The 21,493-nt window shown below is 56.8% G+C and overlaps 1 protein-coding gene across 1 annotated transcript; it reads left to right on the plus strand.

Annotated features, from left to right (window-relative positions):
• Positions 1 to 3,694: 3,694 nt before the first annotated feature.
• DHX34 (DExH-box helicase 34) lies at positions 3,695 to 20,777 on the plus strand. The gene is made up of 17 exons (XM_049787241.1): positions 3,695 to 3,756; positions 6,162 to 7,121; positions 9,119 to 9,430; positions 10,239 to 10,499; positions 10,770 to 10,872; positions 12,753 to 12,970; positions 14,239 to 14,413; positions 14,837 to 15,030; positions 15,532 to 15,633; positions 16,712 to 16,951; positions 17,054 to 17,227; positions 17,461 to 17,575; positions 17,924 to 18,030; positions 18,918 to 19,220; positions 19,942 to 20,118; positions 20,248 to 20,383; positions 20,615 to 20,777. The coding sequence occupies exons 2-17, from the start codon at positions 6,411 to 6,413 to the stop codon at positions 20,746 to 20,748; spliced, it is 3,462 nt and encodes a 1,153-aa protein (XP_049643198.1). The 5' UTR covers positions 3,695 to 3,756; positions 6,162 to 6,410; the 3' UTR covers positions 20,749 to 20,777.
• The last annotated feature ends 716 nt before the right edge of the window (positions 20,778 to 21,493 follow it).

The following is a 21,493-nucleotide window of genomic DNA, read 5'->3' on the forward strand; positions in this document are numbered from 1 at the left end:
CCCTGCTAGGAGTAGTTTCTGAGCACGGAGGCTCAACCTCTGAGCACAACTGAGTGTGGTCCCCCAAATAACAATAAATAAATAAACATATAAATAAGTGTTAAAAAGAGGTTTGCTGGGGCCAGAGAGATAGCATGGAGGTAAGGCGTTTGCCTTTCATGCAGAAGGACGGTGGTTCGAATCCCGGCATCTCATATGGTCCCCTGTGCCTGCCAGGGGCAATTTCTGAGCATAGAGCCAGGAGTAACTCCTGAGTGCTGCCGGGTGTGACCCAAAAACCAAAAACCAAAAAAAAAAAAAAAAAAAAAAGGTTTGCTCTTCAAGCCTAGGTTTTCCCTTGAACAGAAAAGAAATCTCACTTGGTTTTTTGCATTTTTTTTTTTTTTTTTTTTTTTTTGGTTTTTGGGTCACACCCAGCAGTGCTCAAAGGTTACTTCTGGCTCTACACTCAGAAATCTCTCCTGGCAGGCTCAAGGGACCATATGGGATGCCGGGATTCGAACATGTAAGGCAAACACCCTAATTCCATGCTATCTTTCCAACCCTTCTTTGCTTTTTATTTATTTATTCTTTTGTTTTTGTTTTTGGGGGGGCCACACCCAGTGATGCTCAGGGGTTACTTTTTAGGACTCCCACTTTTTCATTGCCTTCTTTTTTGAGGCGTAGGCTTAGGCCACACTTGATGGTACTCAGAGCTGACTCCTGACTCTGTGCTCAAGAATTACTCTGGTGGACTCTTGGGGGCTTCCCTAAGCTCCTGCTGGAGGTGAGGCAATAGGAACAGCAAAGGGGAAGTTGGGGGACTCCTTTACCCATCCTCACCCACAGTAACCTCGTCTAGAAGATCAAGTCATTTTCTGTGTGGTCACAAGTGTGTGTGTGTGTGTGTGTGTGTGTGTGTGTGTGTGTGTGTGTGTGTGTGTGTGTGTGTGTGTGTGCTGGGCATATGCAAACCCAGTGAGAAAGTTCCATCAGTATGTGGCTCAGTTGCTCTACTGGGCTAATTCTGACTAAATGGAAAAACAGGGTTTTTTACAAGGGTTGTTACAAGGATGAAATAAGACTTATTTTATTTGGTTTTGAGAACACCTTGTGCCTTTTTGGTTTTAGAGCAACACCTAGTGGCAATCAGGGGTACTCCTGCCTCTGTGTTCAGAGATCACTCTTCGCCAGTTCAGGGGTTCATATGGAGTTCTGGGGATTGAACCTGGGTCAGCCACGTGCAAGGCAAACACCTTACTTACTGTAATACCCCTTAGCCCCTAAATTAAATTTTTTTACTTTATAAGTATCCCCTAGAGAAGCAAACTTTCTCCCCCTCTCTCTTTCTCATCTTTTTATTTATACTTTATTTTTTGATTGATTGGTTGAATATTGGTTTTTGGGTCATCCTGTGGTGCTCAGGGGTTACTCTTGGCTCTACATTCAGAAATCGCCCCTGGCAGGCCAAGGAACCATATGGGATGCCGAGAATCGAACTGGGTTCCTCTCGGGTCGGCCGCATGCAAGGCAAACGCCCTACTGCTGTGCTATCTTTCTGGCTGCTTCTTCTTCTTCTTCTTCTTCTTCTTCTTCTTCTTCTTCTTCTTCTTCTTCTTCTTCTTCTTCTTCTTCTTCTTCTTCTTCTTCTTCTCCCCCTACATGCTTTGGGGGATCACACGTGGGTCTGCAGAGTGCATGGTAAACTCCTTTCTCAATGTGCTACTGCTTCATCCCCTGTTTTCCTTTTCCACCTATGCTCCTGTACACATCTCTCCCTCCTCAGAATTCCCTTGATAAAACTGTTTTTTCTGGGGCCAGAGAGATAGCATGGAGGTAGGGTGTTTTCCTTGCATGCAGAAGGACAGTGGTTCGAATCCCAGCATCCTATATGGTCCCCCAAGCCTGCCAGAAGCTATATCTGAGCATAGAGCCAGGAGTAACCCCTGAGCGCTGCTGGGTGTGACCCAAAAAAACAAACAAACAAACAACTGTTTTACTGCCTTATTTTCTGCTGCTGCTGCTGCTGCTGCTGCTGCTGCTGCTGCTGCTGGATACAGAACAGGCCTGAAACGTAGGTGGAGGTCAGGACTGACATATCCCCTTGCTTGCAAGGAGCCAATTGTTCTCACCTCAGCCCAGCCACGGCTCCGGGAGAATGAGGGTGCTGAGGACCAGGTCCTGCTCTGAGAAGTTCAAGTGGCCTCTGGGACAGTTCCAGGAAAGTGGGCATGTATGCAGCAAACTCTGAGTGTATGCACTCAGGGACCATTTCTGGTGGTGCTCTGGGACCATATGAGATGCTGGAGATCAAACCTGGGTCAGCTGCATGAGAGGTAAACTCTATTTGCAGTGTTTTATTTATCTAATATTTTGTGTGTTGTTTTGTTTTGGGGGGGCACATCTGGCGGTTCCCAGGACCACTCCTGGTGGTCTCAGAGGGCCATATAGGATGCTGAGGATCCAATTATTTCTGCTGCATGCAAGGCAAGCTCCCTCCATGTTGTACTAATCTCTCTTTGGAGTTCCAGGTTTTTTTTGGGGGGGGGGGGATCACACCCGGCATACTCAGGGGTAATTCCTGACTGCACTCAGTAATAACTCCTGGCATGCTCAGTGGCATCCCTCATTAGAGTGTTTTAACCATGTCTGCACCCCAGCCAGCTCCCTCAGGTCCAAGCACCCCTGTGCAGGCCACTATACATCAGTTCAATAGACCAGCGTTTTTCAACCACAGTGCCGCAGCACACTAGTGTGCCGTGAGATATTGTCTGGTGTGCCATGGGAAAAAATTCCAATTTCATCTGTAACATGCGGCTTTGGCTCACAAATAGACCAAACAGGCCCAGTTTTCGCACTGAGTAAGTGAACAGAAAGCTGAACAATTCTAAAATACCTTATTATTTCATAATGAAGTCATTATAAAATAATTTCTTTGTGCTTATTTGATTCCTATTTAGGAAAATTACTTTATATAGCCAATATAGGCACAGAATTAAATGTTTTTTTAACATTTTTAATGGTGGTGTGCCTCGTGATTTTTTTTTCATGTGCCTGGGGCAGGAGAGATAGCATGGAGGTAGGGCGTTTGCCTTGCATGCAGAAGGATGGTGGTTCAAATCCCGGCATCCCATATGGTCCCCCGAGCCTGCCAGGAGAGATTTCTGATTTCTGTTTTTTTGTTTGTTTGTTTGTTTGTTTGTTTTTTGTGTTTTTGTGTTTTTTGGGTCACACCCGGCGGTGCTCAGGGGTTACTCCTGGCCGTCTGCTCAGAAATAGCTCCTGGCAGGCACGGGGGACCATATGGGACACCGGGATTCGAACCAACCACCTTTGGTCCTGGATCGGCTGCTTGCAAGGCAAACGCCGCTGTGCTATCTCTCCGGGCCCGATTTCTGATTTCTGAGCATAGAGCCAGGAGTAATCCCCTGAGCACTGCCGGGTGTAACCCAAAAACAAAAACAAAAAGTGTGCCTTTGCACAAAAAAAAGGTCGAGAAACACTGCTAAATAGACGGTCCTGTCTAAATTTCTCCAGCAGTGCCCTCCGGCCGCTAGAGGGCGCAGCAGCATCACAAAACGTTAGAGCAGCGAGGAGGGGGGACCCTAGTATGCGATGTGCGCAAGCGCACGAGCGGGCCTAGCCATTTGGCTGCAAGGCGGGCGGCGGAGCGGGAGTCGGGCCGTGACGTCGGCGCGCGCAGGCGCAGGAGCGGCTTCGAGCCCCGGAGGCGCGCGGCGGGCCGGAAGTGGATGCGGGGCTGCGGAGCGGGTCGAGGTGGGCCATGGGGCTCTGCGGGAGAAGCTGCGAGAAACTTGGAGAGAAACCGACTTGAGTGTGGAGGCTGATGGGGCGCGAGAGGGGCCACGCGGGGTCGCGTGATCACCCCTGGACCACTTGGGGTGGAGGGGACCTTTGAGTTAGGAGGGAGGGGATGGATGTCAGAGGATGCAAGTGGGGGCGAGGGGACCCCGGCAGGAGAGAAGGAGGAGTGTTGGGACTTTTACTATGCAGGATCCTGCCTTAGAAGATCCCTGCTCCCCAGGGCCCCCAAAAACACTGCCAGGAGGGCCTGGGTCCAGCCCCTACACCCACCTGCATTCTCCCCCAAAGAAGGCTAGGCCTATGGAGAGAGAGTAAAGCACCAAGTTCTGATTTTTTGCATCTTGGAATCCCAGGTCCCCCATTCCTGTATCACTTGGTCCTCTTGGGGGTACATGGGTCTGGCCTAGAGAGGAGAGAGAGAGGAGACAGGATAGAAGGATTGAGGGTCCAGAGAGATGGTAGTGGTAAGGGGCTTGCAGGTTTTCCAAGCATGGCCAGGAGTGATCCCTGAATGCAGAGCCAGGAATAAGCCCTTGTTAATCACCGGGTGTGGGCCCCAATCTCAAAAATAAATAGATTAATTAAGTAAAAGGATAAGAGTTGGTGCTGGAGCCAGCCATAGTACAGCCGGTAAAGTGCTTGCTTTGAACACTGCTGACCCAAGTTGGACTCAGGAGTGATTTCTGAGTGCAGAACGAGGAGCAGCCCGAGTGTCTCCGGGTGTGACCAACCCTCCCCCCAATAAAAAACCAAAAGAAATATAAAGGATCGCATTCTCCGCATGCAGGAGCCCTAACTCGATCCTTGACACACACCAAGCACTGTAGGGTATGTCCCTAAACATTCCCCCAAATTAAAAGGGCTAAGTGGAACCTGAACCCCTTGATTTGCATTGTTCTGCACTGTGTTGTTATTTCACCTGCCCTTGGTAAAGTGGGGTGTGATGGGGCAGGGGATGGCTCAAGGGGCTACACATGGGTTATGTACCCTCAGATACATGACACATGTCCCTTGAACCCCATACTCACCTGTACTGCATTGTGGCTCCTGTTTTGATGCTAGATGGATGGGGTTGGGATGTCTATACTTGGCATCACCTAGTCCCCCTAACACCTGTGGGCATGGCAAAAAAGAAAAAGAGGAGACAGGACCTGGTTCTCCCATCACCCCAGCAGCACTACTGGCTGTGGCTTCACTTTAAAAATAAAAACTGAGGAGCCAGGGCGCTTGCCTTACATATGACTGACCCAGGTTTGATCTCTGGCATCTCAGATAGCTCCCAAAACATCGTTAGGAATGATTCCTGAGTGCAGTCATGAAGGACCCCTGAGCACTGCAGAGTCTGGTCCCAATACCTCCCCCCCCCCCAGTTTTTTTAAAGGGGTTTATAATAACACTGTCAGGGTTGGGAAAAAGTGTGGGCGCCTCATAAAGATGCACGTTGCCTCATAAATATTCATGTAGTCTCATGCATATGCACAAGTGGCTAAGTCAGCTAGGAGGATTTGCTGTTTCCCCAAAGTAGGCTGTTGGGAAAGATGGAAGCTAGTACAGCAGGGAGGGTGCTTGCCTACAATGACTGACCTAGGTTTGACATACCCCCTTCCACTCCCCTGTCTCCCAACATCCCATATGATCCCCAGGGCCCTGTCAAGAGTGATCCCAGAGTGCAGACTAGGTGTGGCCCCAAAACAAAACCAAGTGCCCGAACTGGGTCCCTTACAAGACTAGACAATGATGAAATTTCCTTGGGTCATTTGTCACTAGTCAAACCTTGACCCTTGCCCCACCTTTTAAGGGGCTCTTGCTCCAAAGGGGGTGGGAACCATGTGGACTCAGGAAGACTACTTTTCTAGCAGCAGGGAAGGTGCTTTCCTTGCACACAGCCAACGAAGGTCCTTATCTCTGACACCCCATATGGCTCCCAGAGCCACCCAGGAGTGATCCCTGAGCAGCAGAGCTGCTCATCGTGCGTGGCTCCAAAACAAGGAAAAAGTGGGGATGGGATACAGACAGAATGATACATAGCTGGGAGGGCATTTGCCTTACATGCGGCTGACCTGGGTTTGATCCTTAGCATCCCATATGGTCCCCTGAGCATCTCCAGGAATAATTCCTGAGTGAGAGCCAGTAGTAACCCCTGAGCACTGCTGGGTGTGGCTCCTCCCCCAAAGAAAAGTGGGGAGGTGAATTTGCGGGGGTTTCCTTGGATTATGGGACTGTCGGTGCCTGGCAAAACACTGTCACCTGGACCTGTGACCACCCGGGAGGGCCTGTCTCTCCACCAGCTGTGAATTTGCAGATGTTTCTCAGCACCCCTGAACCCTTCTCTCTCTTCTTCCTTCCCAAACACTCAGGATGAGCCTGCGTGCACCACACACCCCAGTGCTGACATTGTGAGGTCCCCTTCGTGTCACCAACCCCAGCTGGTCCCCAGTCACTTTACTCCGCCATCGCCTGACATGCTCCTATACTCCAGCACCGAGGACAAGCCACTTGAGGAAGAGAAGGTGGTCAGTTCCTTGCAGCCAACTCTGGCCTCTCATTGCAGGAGGTACATGAGAACTTTTGGGCACCTGCTGAGCCCGTGCTGAGCCCCCCGCAGCATGCCTCCTCCCAGTGTACAGGCCAGCAGAGAGCCCCGAACCCGGGGCCGAGCACCCAGGGAGGAGGAAGCATCCTCGGAGCGCTGGGACTGGTCTTGCCCGGAGACTCGCCGGCAGTTCGAGGAGGCCTTCTTCGGCCCGGAGGACTATCTCCGCCAGGGCTCCGAGGACTGCCAGAAATTCTGGGCCTTCTTTGAGCGCCTGCAGCGGTTTCACAGCCTCAAGCCAGCCTGCCAAGAGGAGCGAGACCCGGGGGGACCAACCAAGTCTCACGGCCCAGCATTCGCTGACCTGCCCCTCAAGTATGACGCCCGGTACCGCATCAACCTGTCGGTCCTGGGCCCCGACATCCGGGGCTCTCGGGGTCCAGGGGGGCAGCTGCCCCGTGCCCGGGTGTCGGAGTTCCGCCGGGCCCTGGCACACTACCTGGATTTCGGGCAGAAGCAGGCTTTTGGGCGGCTGGCCAAGCTGCAGCGGGAGCGAGCGGCCCTGCCCATTGCCCAGTATGGCCAGCGCCTCCTGCAGACACTGAGGGAGCACCAGGTGGTGGTGGTGGCAGGGGACACGGGCTGTGGCAAGTCCACGCAGGTGCCTCAGTACCTGCTGGCCGCGGGCTTCAGCCATGTGGCATGCACACAGCCCCGACGGATCGCCTGCATCTCGCTGGCCAAGCGTGTGGGCTTCGAGAGCCTCAGCCAGTATGGCTCCCGGGTGAGTGGCCTGGCCTGGCTTGCCCCCTGACGGGCTCAGTTTCTCTAGGAATCCCTTTGTGGACAGGCTCAAAAATGGTCCAAGTGATAGCTAGTCTCTAGCCTAACTGATAGAATTTTAAATGCTTCATAGGCTTTGTTTCTTTGGGGGGAACAGGCCACAACTCATGTCACTCAGTGACAACTGTTTGCTCGGTGCTTGGCGGTTATTTCTAGCTCGGGACAATGTGATTGTGGGGCATGAAGCCCAGGTTGGGGTCTCCAGCATAAGAGACATAGCTCAGCCTGTTTGAGCTTTTTTTTTTTTTTTTTTTTTTTTTGGTTTTTGGGCCACACCCGGCCGTGCTCAGGGGTGACTCCTGGCTGTCTGCTCAGAAATAGCTCCTGGCAGGCACAGGGGACCATATGGGACACCGGGATTCGAACCAACCACCTTTGGTCCTGGATCGGCTGCTTGCAAGGCAAACACCACTGTGCTATCTCTCCAGGCCCCTGTTTGAGCTTTTATTGGTTTTACTTTTGGGCCACACCCAGCAGTGCTCAGGGGCTGCTCCTGACACCACACTCAGGAACTACTCCTGGCAGTATTCAGGGGACCGTGTAGGATGCCAAGGATTGAACCTGGATTGGCTCCATGCAAGGCAAATTCCCTATTCACTGTACTATTGCTCTGGCCCATTCAGCTCTCTTTTTCTGGCTTTCAGTCTGATTTTTGTTTTTTGGGTCATCCCTGGCAGTGCTCAGGTCTTACTTGTAGTTTGGAACTTGGAAATCATTCCTGGTGTTGCTTGGGGGTCCAGGTGGGGTTCCAGGATTGAACCCAGGCTGGCCATGTACAAGGCAAATGTCCTCTCCACTCTACTCTCCAGTCCTCAATCTGATTCTTTTTTCTTTCTTTTACTTTTGTTTGTGTTTATTTTTGGGCTACACCCTGAGATGCCAATTACTTTTGCTCTGAACTCTGGAAATCACTCCTGGTGGGACTTGGGGGACCCTTTTGGATACTGGGGATCAAAACCAGATTGAGCGAATGCAAGGCAAGCAGTACCATTGCTCCAGCCCCATTAACCTGTTTTTCTTTTTTTGTTTTTGTGTTTGGGTTACACCTGATGTCGCTCAGGGGTTACTCCTGGCTCTGCGCTCAGAAATCCTGGCAGGCTTGGGGGACCATAATGGATGCCAGGAATCAAATCGAGTCCATCCTGGGTTGGCCATGTACAAGGCAAACGCCCCACCACTGTGTTATTGCTCTAGCCCTGTTTATCTTTTTTTTTTTTTTTTGCCACACATGGTGATGCACAGGGTTTACTCCTGGCTCTGCACCCAGGAATCACCCCTGGTGGGACTTTGGGGACCATATGAGATGCTGGAGATTGAACCCTGGTTGGTCGTGTGCAAGGCAAGTGTCCTCCCAAGTGTCATATTGCTCTGGCCCCATCCATCTGTTTTTCTTAAGTAGCCAGACCAGAGAATGAGGCACTTCCTTCCTAATGATTTCGAGATGCTTGCTCTTCCTACTCAAAGTTGCTATGGATTCTTTCTTGGGGCCAGAGAGATAGCACAGCAGTAGGGTGTTTGCCTTGCACACAGCTAACACAGGACAGATCCCGGTTCGATTCCCGGTATCTCATATGGCTCCCGAGCATGCCAGGAGCGATTTGAGCACAGAGCCAGAGGTAACCCCTGAATGACGCTGGGTTGCACACCAGATGAGTTGGGTTCAGTCCCTGCTACCCCATGGCATCTCCCTAGCCTGCCAGGAGTGATCCCTGAGTACAGAGCCAGGAATCTGCCCACAGCACCGCTGGTCATGAGATCTGCCATGGCTGTGCAGGCCGGAGACTGCTTTTGTGGGTCCTGCAAGGGACAACTTCTGCATGGGAATTTGCCAGATGTGGGGCCTCAGGGCCAGAAGTAGAGGCCATTCTGAGGAGTGTGGGTGGGGTGCAGGCCCGGCGCCCTGCCTGAACCTGGCCTCTCAACGCCACATCCCCACAGGTTGGCTACCAGATCCGCTTCGAGAGCTCGCGCTCAGCGGCCACCAAGATCGTCTTCCTGACGGTGGGGCTGTTGTTGCGGCAGCTGCAGCGTGAGCCGGGGCTGCCCCAGTACCAGGCGCTGATCGTGGACGAGGTGCACGAACGTCACCTGCACAGCGACTTCCTGCTGGGCCTGCTGCGGGGGCTGCTGCCACGCAGGCCCGACCTCAAAGTGGTCCTCATGTCAGCCACTATCAACATAGCTCTCTTCACCGGCTACTTCGGGGGTGCCCCTGTGGTGCAGGTGCCCGGCCGGCTCTTCCCCATCACGGTCAGTGCTGCCTCACCCCCACTACTTCCCTTTGGCTTCGAGGTCACATTCCTGTCCCCGCTCGCTCGGGGGACCCTGTACGGGGCTGGGGATGAAACTCAGGTTAAGGGCGTGCAAGGTAGCCGCATTCCCAGCTGAATCTCTTCTCTACTCCCACACCCCGACTTCTGAGCTTTTTTATGAAGACTCTCCTCTCCCTTTTTTGTGGGGAGGCTCAAGGGAGGTCTGGGAGTCACTCCCAGCCGTGCTTATCCCAACTGTGTTGATGTTGTTGGAGGGCTATGAGCTCTGTGATTTGGCCTCTGGTTCTAAGACACACAAAGCATCTCTGGCTGCTGGGTCGTCTGCCCCCCAATTCCATTTTCATGTTTTTGTGGAGGGTTTTTTGTTTTGTTTTTCAGCCACACCTGGTGACACTCAGGGGTTAATCCTGGCTATGCGCTCAGAAATTGCTCCTGGTTTGAGGGACTATCTGGGACACTGGGGGATCTTAGCATGGTCCGTCCTAGGCTAGCGCGCCTTATACCCTGTACCACCACTCCGGCCCCTTCACTTGTTTTTTGTTTGTTTTTGTTTTTTGAGTCACACCCAGCAGTGCTCAGGGGTTACTCCCCTCACCTGGCAATGCTCAGGTGTTCATACAGGATGCCGGGGATCGAACCTGGGGCAGCCACCTGCAAGGCCAGCTCCCTCCCCACTGTGCTCTCGCTCCACCCCGGTTTCAGGTACCCCATGGTGCCCTGTATCTCCATAATTCCCTGTCCGATGAGTTTCCGCCATGGTGACTGGCCATGCTGTCCCCTCACAGGTCATTTACCAGCCACAGGAGACTGAGGCGGCCGCGACCTCATCCAAGACAGAGAAACTGGACCCGCGGCCCTACCTGCGGGTGCTGGAGACCATTGATCACAAATACCCACCAGAAGAGCGAGGTGATCTCCTGGTGTTCCTCAGCGGCCTGGCCGAGATCAGCGCCGTGCTGGAGGCGGTCCAGACCTATGCGGCCCACACGCAGCGCTGGGTGGTTCTGCCTCTGCACAGTACCCTGGCTGTGGCCGATCAGGACAAGGTGGGACAGGCAGGCCCGAGGTGGGAGGGCTGCATGCACAGCACAAAGGCCCTGCATGACCCGCACACGGCCTGCAGGTCCCAAGTGATAGCACAACAGGGAGGGCGTTGGATTTGTCCACCAACGACCCCGGTTCAATCCCCAGCATCCCATAGGGTCCCCTGAGCACACCTGGGAGTGGGTCCCAAGCCTTCTTCCTCCTGGTAAAAGGAAGGGTTCAGTGGAAGATGGATCCTTAGGAGTCCTCAGCGCCTGCTCCCCTGCCCCCAGGTGTTCGACGTGGCACCCCCTGGAGTCCGGAAGTGCATCTTATCCACCAACATTGCCGAGACCTCGGTCACCATCGATGGCATCCGCTTCGTGGTGGATTCTGGTAAGGGCCCCGGCAGCTGCCTCAGAGCCCTGGCATGTAGTGTGGCAGTCATGATGTGGGGGGAGGGGGGACAGAGCAATAGCACAGTGGTAGGGTATTTGCCTTGCACACAGCCAATCCTGGATGGACCCCAGTCGATCCCTGGCAACCCACATCCTCAAGCCTGTCAGGAACATTTCTGAGTCCAGAGTAACACCTGAGCACCGCCGGGTATGACCCCAAAACAAACAAACACTGGGGCCAGCGTGGTGGCGCTAGAGGTAAGGTGTCTGCCTCACCAGCGCTAGCCTAGGACGAACCGCAGTTCGTTCGATCCCCCGGCGTCCCATATGGTCCCCCAAGCCAGGAGCGACTTCTGAGCACATAGCCAGGAGTAACCCCTGAGCATTACCGGGTGTGGCCGAAAAACCAAAAACCAAACAAACAAAAAAGATGTGTGCATGGCGAGGGCCACCCCCAGGCTAGTACAATGTGGGTACTGTGTTGAGTCCATAGCCACGGCCATACCTTAGATACCTGTTGTTTTAATATAAATTAACGAGTCCTAGATTTGGTAGGGGGATGGTGAGGCCTTACTGGACTTGCCCAGCTCCCGCAGCCCCTACGGTCTGGCAGGTCTGAAGGTGGCAGTTTGAGGGTGGAGAGATTCACAGAGCAGTCAGATGAAGTTCCAGGAGTCAGTCAGCTTTATTGCACAGTCCCTTCCGCCATGAACATCCCCTCACATGGCCTCTATACTAAGCGTTTTCCTAGCAGCTACTTCTCTACTCCCTCTGGGTTCTCTCGGCCTCTGTCTTCCTTTCAGCTGCTTTTTCCAGGCTTCCTAACTGGCTTCCGGGCCGACCAACTCCCTCTGGTGATGTCACTGCTGCTACTTCTTTGATGATACTGAATTGCTGATGCGGAATCTGATGCTGTATCTCTGACGATGATGGCTCGCTCTCGCTTCTCTCTCTAACTCTCCTTATCCCCTCTCTCTCCCCACTGCAGACTCTATACCCGCCCATTCCAGGTGTGGGCAGTTCTGAATGCAAGTGGGATAGATGAGTTGGGGGAGGGGATGCCCACAGATGCCCCAGTTTGCCTTTGCTTGAACCATCTCTGCTGAGGCTGCTTTTCTAAAGAGAGCCCCAGGCCCCACTCCCTCTCCTCTGTCCGTGCCTTGTATAAAGGTATCCCCACTCAGGAGGCCCACTGGGGCCCCCTCTCTGATTAGCAAGGTCTCTGAGAAGTGAGAGTCAGTGTTGGGAGTCCCATGAGTTCTCCTGTCCAGAGCACTGAGGCAGGAAAACTGGAGGCTCTTAGATCATGGAAAATGTTAGTCAGCCTTGTGGGGGAATTAGAAACCCCTGGCTTTCTTTGGTGTCCCCAGTGCTTATGCCCAGGCCTGGCCCAGAGTAGCTGCTAAACTCTGTGTTGGAGGCCAGAGCGATAGCACAGCAGGGACATTTATCTTACAGAAGGCTGATCTGGGCTTGATTCCCAGCATCCCATAAGGTCCCCTGAACCTGCCAGGAGTGATTCCAGAGTGCAGAGCCAGGAGTAACCCTTTTATTTATTTATTTATTTTTGTATTTTTGGGTCACACCCAGCAGTGCTCAGGGGTTACTCCTGGCTCTACGCTCAGAAATCGCTTCTGGCAGGCTCAGGGGACCATATTGGGTGCCGGGATTCGAACCACCGTCCTTCTGCATGCAAGGCAAACACCCTACCTTCATGCTATCTCTTCAGCCCCAGGAGTAACCCTTGAAGAGCAAATGAGAGGATGTGAGCGAGACCATCAGGGCCAGTTGGAGTTGCCTGTCAGTCTCTGCCTGGCGCCCCCTGGGCCGAGCGAGTCCCGCCACTTACCCCCCTGCCCACTGCCCTGTGACCTGCAGGGAAGGTGAAGGAGATGAGCTACGACCCGCAGGCCAAGCTGCAGCGGCTGCAGGAGTTCTGGATCAGCCAGGCCAGTGCCGAGCAGCGCAAAGGCCGAGCTGGCCGCACGGGGCCCGGCGTCTGCTTCCGCCTCTACGCTGAGTCCGACTATGACGCCTTCGCACCCTACCCGATCCCCGAGATTCGCAGGGTTGCCCTGGACTCGTTGGTGCTGCAGGTGACGGTGGGCAGAGAGGGACCAGTCTGTGGGCGCTGGTGCCAGGGATGGGTGCTGGGGGCATGGAGATGGAGGTGCCCCAGAGCTGGGGGGGTGTGCTACCAGCTTCTAAATGGTAGGGCCAGAGACCACCCCACTTTTCCCTGGGACACCCTAAACCACAGTGGTTGGGGGGCAGGGGCACGAGATGGAAGCCTCATGCTGGCTGGTCAGGTGCTCTACCACAAAGACCATAAAGTCGTCCCTGGGCCCTGATTTCTCTTTTTTGTTCCTGCCAGTCGGTGATGGTGTTTGAACCTGGGGAGACCCCAAGCAGGCGCTTTCCCTGAAGGTCCTCTGCTGACCTTGCATCCTGTCTGGGTTCGGCAGGTCTCATGTATGCACTGTGGCCTAAATGTCAGCATGGTGGGGTGACCCACCTGAGCATAAAGGCCCTGACTGACCTTGGGGCCCCAGGCAGATGTCAGCCATCACAGTGGGCCTATGGCCAGAACTTCTGGTGCCCTGAGGTCATCTCACATATGGCTCTGCCTGAGCCCCAGGACTCCCTGTGCGTTCGCTTTTCTATCAAAGTCACTGAGCTTCCTGGCCATCCTGGCCTTTACCTACTTCCCCCACATTCGCTCAGCCTCTTTTGGGGTCTCCCAAGTGGTGATTGGGAGTCCCGGGGTCCCTCCTGGCAGTTCACGGCCTACAGGGCCAGCAGTTCTCTGCAAGGCTCGAGAACACGATACAGTTCTGTCCAGGGGCTTTCCAGCCCACCTGCGTGCTGCGGCTAACACAGCTGTATCCCATGGTATTCTGGATTGGCTCTGGGCCGACTCAGCTCTATGTTCGGCCCTACACTGCTGCCTCTGGAGCCGCTCTGAGCACCTTGTTGGGGAGCATACACGCAGGCACCTTAACCCTACTGCTGTGTCTCCTGCCCTTGGAAAGGGGGTTTGGCAAAGCTGGAACCTCCTGGTATGGGAGGGCTTAGGAACAGGCCAGCTGAGCTGTACGAGGCAGCTCTGTGTCCCCATTCAGCCACACCCCACTCACTCGTTCCCATAGGCGGTGGATTGGCTTTGGCCCTCCTGGGCCAGTGCTCGCCCATCAGTTGGTAGGGGCAGGAGCTGAGAAAGAGATGGGAGGGCAGGTGCCGCTGGGGGTGCCAGCAGATGGACAGACGGGTGGGCATTCTGGTAAGGGGGAAAGCAGGTTAGCCTGGAACCCAAGCGTGCCTCATGTATTCCCCATGATGGGGGTATGGCTACTTCTCATTGCAGATGAAGAGCATGAGCGTGGGGGATCCCCGAACCTTCCCTTTCATCGAGCCACCCCCGCAGGCCAGCCTGGAGACGGCAATTCTGTACCTCCGGGACCAGGGTGCTCTGGACAGCTCTGAGGCCCTCACCCCCATTGGGTCCCTGCTGGCCCAGCTGCCCGTGGATGTAGTCATTGGTAAAGATTCCCCGCTAGCAACCAAGCGCACTGGACCCACCTCTTCTGGTCATTGCCCTACCTTTTGGTACTGTCCTCCCCTGCCCATTCATGCCATAGACCCATCCTTCTGTCTGGGCCCCTCCCTGTGCAGACCCGCCTCTTCTTGCTGGCCCCTCCCCTCATGTCATGACCCCGCCTCTTCTTAATGGCCCCTCCCCTTCATGACATGGTCACACCCTTTCATGCTGGCCCCTTGGTGGTCCTTTCCAAGTGCTCTGAGCTTGGGAGCCAGCAGCAGACAGAAGAAAACAGACCTTTACTTGTGCGGGTCCTGTGTGCCCTCTAACTGGGTGGGCCTCTGATCCTCTCCTTCGGAGGGTGGGGTAGGGTAGGGATGCTGTCCTGTGTCCAGGGTGGCCGCTCATTGTGTCCCACCCCCAGGGAAGATGCTCATCCTGGGGTCCCTGTTCAGCCTGGCAGAGCCTGTGCTCACCATCGCCGCTGCCCTCAGCGTCCAGTCCCCCTTCACCCGCAGCGCCCAGAACAACCCCGAGTGTGCAGGTGCTCGGCGGTCCCTGGAGAGCGACCAGGGCGACCCCTTCACACTCTTCAACATCTTCAACGCCTGGGTGCAGGTGAGCAGGAGCACCTGTGGGTCAGGGCCACCCCCGGCTCTGGTCCCCACTCGGGACCATGAGCCTCTGAGGGCCCCTAGCCCCTGTCACCGCTACTGGTAACTGCAGGCTTGGGCCCTTGCATGGCAGAAGCTTTGACAGCCGCAGGAGCCAGGGCGCCATCTAGAACAGGCACCTGGGCCTCTGGGCAGTGCTGGGGGCCCAGTATTGATCCCTCTGCAGTCCAGGGACTCTCAGGCAAGGCAGGGAGAAGGCCCGGCTCTTTCTTAGTGGTCACCACAGGAGCTGATCACTCCTCGGGAATACCCGTCCCAGGGCCTGAGTCTGTCTGGGAGGGCTTCCCAGAGGAGGGGGCAGTGGAGCCCAGTACTGGGAGGAGAAAATGGGCAGGTGTCCTCGTGGTGGCCCTAGTTGGGCCTCTGCTGGGTGCTGGAGCCCGGTCCCCACCCGCCTCGAGGTGCCCAGACCCCAGCAGGGACGTCTGCCCACGCCCACCTCCAGGTGAAATCCGAACGGGGCAGCAACTCTCGCAAGTGGTGCCGCCGGCGAGGCATCGAGGAGCACCGGCTGTACGAGATGGCCAACCTGCGGCGGCAGTTCAAGGTCAGGCGCGGAGCCATCCTGGGAGATAGGGTGGAGTGGGCGTGGCCATCTGGGTTGTGGGCGGGGCCAGCCCGAGGGCAGGCTAGTTGGAGTCATAAATGATACTGTGGTGGGGCCAACCCGAGAGATAGGGATAGTGGGCAGGGCCAGTTGGATGATGGGCTGGGTGGGCGGAACCAGCCTGGGAGACGGTGGGCGGGGCCAGTCTTGCCAGGATGGGCGGGGTCCTGAATAATGGTGTGGGCGGGCCCATCATGGGAGGTGATTGCAAGGTAGGTGGGGCCAGCTGAATGATGGACTGGGGTGGGCGGAGCCAGCCTGGGAGACGGTAGGCAGGGCCCTCTCAGGCAGGGTGGGCGGAGTTATGAATAATTACATGGGCGGGGCCAACTGGATGATGGGCTGGGTGAGCTAGCCGAGTCAGCCTGGGAGGCGGTGGACGGGGCCGGTTTGAGGGAAGGATGGGCGGGGTCATGAATAACGATGTGGGTGGGGCCAGCTGGCTGATGAGGGTGTGGGCGGAGCCATCCTGAGAGTGGGTGGACCATGGCGCCAGCTAGATGATGGGCTGGTGGGCGGGGCCAGCCCGAGGGCAGAATGGGCGGAGTCATCATGAAGAATTATGTGGGTGGGTCCGTGTAGGTGTGGGCGGGGCCAACCCGGTTAAATGGTGGCGGGTAGTGGGCATGGCCAATTGGAAGCTGGACCAGGCCTGCAGGCGGGCCAGGAGCTTGGGTCCCATCCAGATCCGGACACCAACACCCCCAAGTTCTGGCCACTCTAAGGCCGGGCTGGGCCTTCCCAAGTTCCACTGATCCCTGGTGCCCTTTCGAGGTCCTCCGGGTGCTGGTGCCATTCGGGGGCATCCCAGAGCCAGGCAGGAGCCTCCGAGGGATGAGTTTGGGGGCCTGCCTCAGACCCCCCTGTTGCATCGCTGTTCGGCCCAGCCCGTGCAGCCCCTCAGCCCTGGTGGCCCCCTCTTCCCCAGCTCCTATTTCCCTGGGTGGAAACTGGCTCAGCGGGGAGCGGGTCCAGAACTAGGCCGGGCCTCGCCTCTCACTGAGCTGCCCGACCCCAGGAGCTGCTGGAGGACCACGGGCTGCTGGCAGGGGTGCGGGTCCCAGCGCCGGGGGACAGCCACAGCCGCCTGCGGGCTCGCCAGGAGCGCCGGGCCCTGCACCAACTGCGGCGGCAGCACGAGGAGGGCGCGGGCCGGCGGCGGAAGGTGCTGCGGCTGGAGGAGGGCCTGGCGGGCTCCAGCGACGAGGACCCGGACGGCAGCCCCGGCCCGGGCACCCGCCGCAGCGTGGACATCCAGGTGGGCAGCCGGGGCTTGGGTGCACCTCGGGGACCGCCGATCGCGCGGGGTGGGGTCCCTCAGAGCGCCCCTTTCCCATCCACCCACCCTGTCCCCACCCAGGACGTGAAGTTCAAGCTGCGACACAACCTGGAGCAGCTGCAGGCGGCCGCCAGCTCGGCCGAGACGCTGACAAGGGAACAGCTGGCCCTGCTGAAGCTGGTGCTGGCCCGAGGCCTCTACCCACAGCTGGCCGTCCCCGACCCCCTCAACAGCGGCCGGAAAGACTCGGATCAGGTGAGCCTAGCACGCGTGACCCCTCGCTTGACCCACCTAGGCACACGGGGCCCAGTGTCCAGTGAGATGACTGTTTGGCATGGAGATGACGGAGCCCATTGGCTCCAGCCTGGAGGGCTTCCCAGAGAAGGTAGCTTCTTAGTCCAGACTCAGGCCGGAAACCTGGCCCAATAGGTAGGGGAAGATCAGGCGCAGGCGCCCGCTCACTGGCCATCTCTGTCTCCCTTCCCCAGATCTTCCACACGCACGCCAAGCAGGGTACCGTGCTGCACCCCACCTGTGTCTTTGCCAACAGCCCTGAGGTGCTGCACCCCCGGGAGCCGGAAACTGTGGCCGAGGGGAGCCGAGGTACAGGGAGCCCGTGGGTGGGTGGGTGGGGGGACTGTGTGATCCCCCACTCCCTAGGGGCTTGGGCTCCATGTCTCAGCCAGGGGCACGCCAATCAGTCAGCTTGGATGGAGACATTGAGGGACCCTGGGACAGGGGGTTGGGGGGTCACAGTCTCTCCTGCTGGACTTGCAGGCCACAGTCTAGTCTGATGTGCCCATGGGTGGAGCCTCCGGGGGGCCCAGTGGGCAGGCTGTGGGGGTTTGCAGCAGCCAGAACCAGGAGACTCCACCTTCTTCTCCCCTTTGGGGGCCAAGGCCCCTCCCCACACACATGTGCTCTACTCATTGACCCCCACCTGTTCCGCAGACGACAGGGCGAGGCTTCGCCTCGGGCACCAGCTCGTGGCCTTTGTGTCCCTGCTGGAGACCACCAAGCCGTACCTGGTCAACTGCGTTCGAGTACCCGCACTGCAGGTGGGTCTGGGGCTGCTGTGCTGGGCAGGGAGGGGCTGGCACAGACCCTGGGAGCCTGGCTGGAGGGGCTGAGCCTCCTGGAGGGGCTAAGCCGTGGAGGCTCAGAGGCAGAATGGGGGAACGTGGGGCAGGTTGCCAAGTGGGGACCTGTTACCCCATCTCCCATCTTCTACATTATTTTGCATTAGGGTAAGACCTGCCCTTTTCTGGGAGGGGTCTTTGGGAGGGGTGGAGAGAGATTTTGGAGGATGGATGGAGAGAGAAAGTCAGCAAGGGAGAGCTGGCAGGATGGAGGTAGAAGAAACCTTTAAGATGACAAGACCAATAATGGAAATGAAAGGTTATGATAGGCCACACATGTTGTGGCTAGGACCCTGAATAAAGCTGATGTCTCCTGGAGCCTGGCTGCCTGTGAGTTTTCTCCCCACCGCTATCCTGAACCTGCAGACCCGCCGGCTGTAGGGGGTTGCAGACGCATGGCCCAAGCTGAAGGAAACAGGCCTCATCCTCCCTCCATCCACCTCCATCCAGCCCCATTCAAGGGCTTTTATTCTACAGGGACCCACTTCCAGTTCTGCATAGGTGGCTGGGCTGGGGAGGGGGGGCAGAAGGGTTGAGGTACCCTCAGGGCTGAGCTAATGGGGCGAGAATGAGGCCCTCACAGAGCCTGGGGGGCTGTTGGTGTGTGTTGCTACATGTGCGTGTATGTATCGGGTATGTGAGCAGGTGTCTCCATACCTTGCCCCCCATGTTTCTAGACCCCCGACTTTCAACCTCTGTGAGTTGGCAGATGGATGGAGGGATAGAGGAGGATGGAGAGTGGATGGGCAGATGGAGGAGGGACAGTGCATAGCAGCCGGGTCAGCCCTCACTTCTTTGTCCCCTAGTCCCTCCTGCTGTTCAGCCGCTCCCTGGACACCAATGGCGACTGCTCCCGCCTGGTGGCTGATGGCTGGTTGCAGCTGCAGCTCCCAGACCCCGAAAGCGCCGTTCGGCTCCTGGCAGCCTCCCTGCGACTCCGGGATCACTGGGAAAAGGCCCTGAACCGGCAGCTGGTCCGCCAGGCCCGGGGTCGGCGGCGGTATAAGGACTCCAGCGACGAGGATGAAGAGGATGACGAAGAGGGGCCCGTGAACCGCAGGGAGGTGGCGGCCCTGAGCCGGGAGCTGCTGCAGTTCGTGGCCTCCAAGGTACCTGCACAGAGGAGGTGTTACCAGGACCAGGACCAAGGAGACCCACTTTGGTTCTGCATAGGACACATGTGGGGCTTCAAAGCCCAGGTTGGGGCCAGAGTGAGAGCACAGCGGACAGGGCGCTTGTCTTGCATGTAGCTGACTCTGGGTTTGATCCCTGGCATCCTAGGTACTGCCAGGAGTACCCCTGAGTACTGCCAGGAGTGGTTTCTGAGCAGAGCCAGGAAACAGCCTTGAGCACTGCCTATGTGGCCAGAAATCCAAAACAAAGCCCAGGACAGAGCTGGCAGGTGGAGCCTGATCTGCCGGCCAAGGAGGGCAGTTACAGCTGGAGGGGAGGAGAGGGCCAGGTGGCAGATCTAAAATCAAACCCCCATCTCATCTTAAGACTGACTCCTGCTCCTACCATTTGAAGGCGCAGTCCAGGATGGCTGCCTGGAGGAGGGGAGACCCAATGAAGGGGTGGCAAACTGGGAGGAAGAGAGCAAGGTTGCTAGACTAACAGTCTGGAGATAGGAGTGCGGGTAGCAGGGCCCAAGGAGGCAACTGAGGTAGAGGACGGACAATGGGGTGGGCATGAGACCAGCCTCTGGCCTGAGGGTCTGAAGCCAGCTTGTAGTTGGCTTAAGTGCCATGCCAGTGCAGGGCGGTGGGTGGCGTTCAGGCCTGGGTAGCTCCAGGTGCTGACACTGTCCCTGTCTCTTGTCTCCCTTCTCAGGTTCCCTACAGCCTCCGTCGGCTCACAGGGCTGGAAGCCCAGAACCTATACGTGGGGCCCCAGACCATCACAACGGCCCCGAGTCTCCCCAGCCTGTTCGGCAGCTCCCCCCTGACCCCCCACCCCACCAAAGGGGGCTACGTGGTTACGGACTTTCTCACCTACAACTGCCTGGCAGTGAGTATGGCCCCCCCAGCTGGGGTTTGGGGGACCTCCCCAGCCTGTCCCCACTCCATCCAGGACCACAGCTTCCCTTGGTGGAGTGGTGGGGGCAGGCCCTGCCCACCTGACCTGTCTACACTGCAGAGCGACACGGACCTGTATAGCGACTGTCTCCGCACCTTCTGGACCTGCCCGCACTGCTCCCTGCACGCACCCCTCACACCGCTGGAGCGCATGGCCCATGAGAACAGCTGCCCTGCCATGCCCACAGACACCCAAGGTGAGACCCCACCCCAAAGCTGTCTGTCTCCCTCCCTCTTTCTGACTCTTCCCCCAGGACACAGTGAAGACCTCCTCTGTGAGTTTGAGTGTGTGCTGTATATCAAGGGAGGCTTCTTGAAGGAAGCAGAGCTGGGTTCTCAAAGGCAGGGAGAATGCTGGCACCCCACCGTCCGGAATCTGGACAGGAGGGCCCCTCCTCCCTCATGGCCTCCCTTTCGCCCTTCCCTAGACGCTGAGGAGGCGACCCCCGAGCCCCCACAGAAGACATCTGCTCTGCAGAGGCCCTTCCACTGTGATATCTGCCAGCAGCATTTCCTGTTCTCGCCCACTGAGGCCCTGAAGCATCGCCGGCAGCACCAGTGACCTGCAGGGTCGGGGCTTCTGTGCCCCCCCCAGGGGGGAACCATGATGGCGAGTCTCCGGCTGCTCCCACCGAGCCTGTGCTCCCAGCACCAGGCTGCCGAACAGCATGGATGGTCAGGCTGGGGAACTCCATTCCTGGGGGGCCGTGTGCTCACGGCTCAACTGTTCACCGGATACTGTGCACAGCCCCACTCATTCACCGGGTCACAGGCCTGTTTATTCCCACTATGGGGCCGAGGGCTCTAGCTGTGGCCTCCTCTTCCCTCCCTTCCACTCCCTGGGGTCCAGCCAAGGCCCTGTTTCCTGCCACCTCCTGCCTCACCTCCCAAACCAGGCACCATCCGGCCCCTCATCCCTGCACTGAGCCCCATCCCTATGACCATGTCCAGCTGCTCCTCCTGCCTCTGGCCCTTCTCAGTGATGTTTATTTTCTTTTGGGGTCACACCCATCAGTGCTCAGGGATCACTCCTGGCAGGACCCGGGGGACCATGTGCAAGGCCAGCACCCTCCCCACTGTGCCCAATAAATCTATTTGAATCAAAGCACCCTTCTTTGTTTTGTTTTGTTTTGTTCTGGGCCACACCCGGCAGTGCTCAGTGGTTACTCCTGGCTCTACACTCAGGAATCTCTCCTGGCAGGCTCAGGGGTGCCAGGGATTGAACCTGGGTCAACAATGTACAAGGAAAGCACCCTACCCATTGGACTATCTCTCTGGCCCTTCAATGCATCCATTATCCCCCCACT

This window comes from Suncus etruscus, chromosome 14 (assembly GCF_024139225.1).
Source record: "Suncus etruscus isolate mSunEtr1 chromosome 14, mSunEtr1.pri.cur, whole genome shotgun sequence".
Lineage (NCBI taxonomy): Eukaryota > Metazoa > Chordata > Mammalia > Eulipotyphla > Soricidae > Suncus > Suncus etruscus.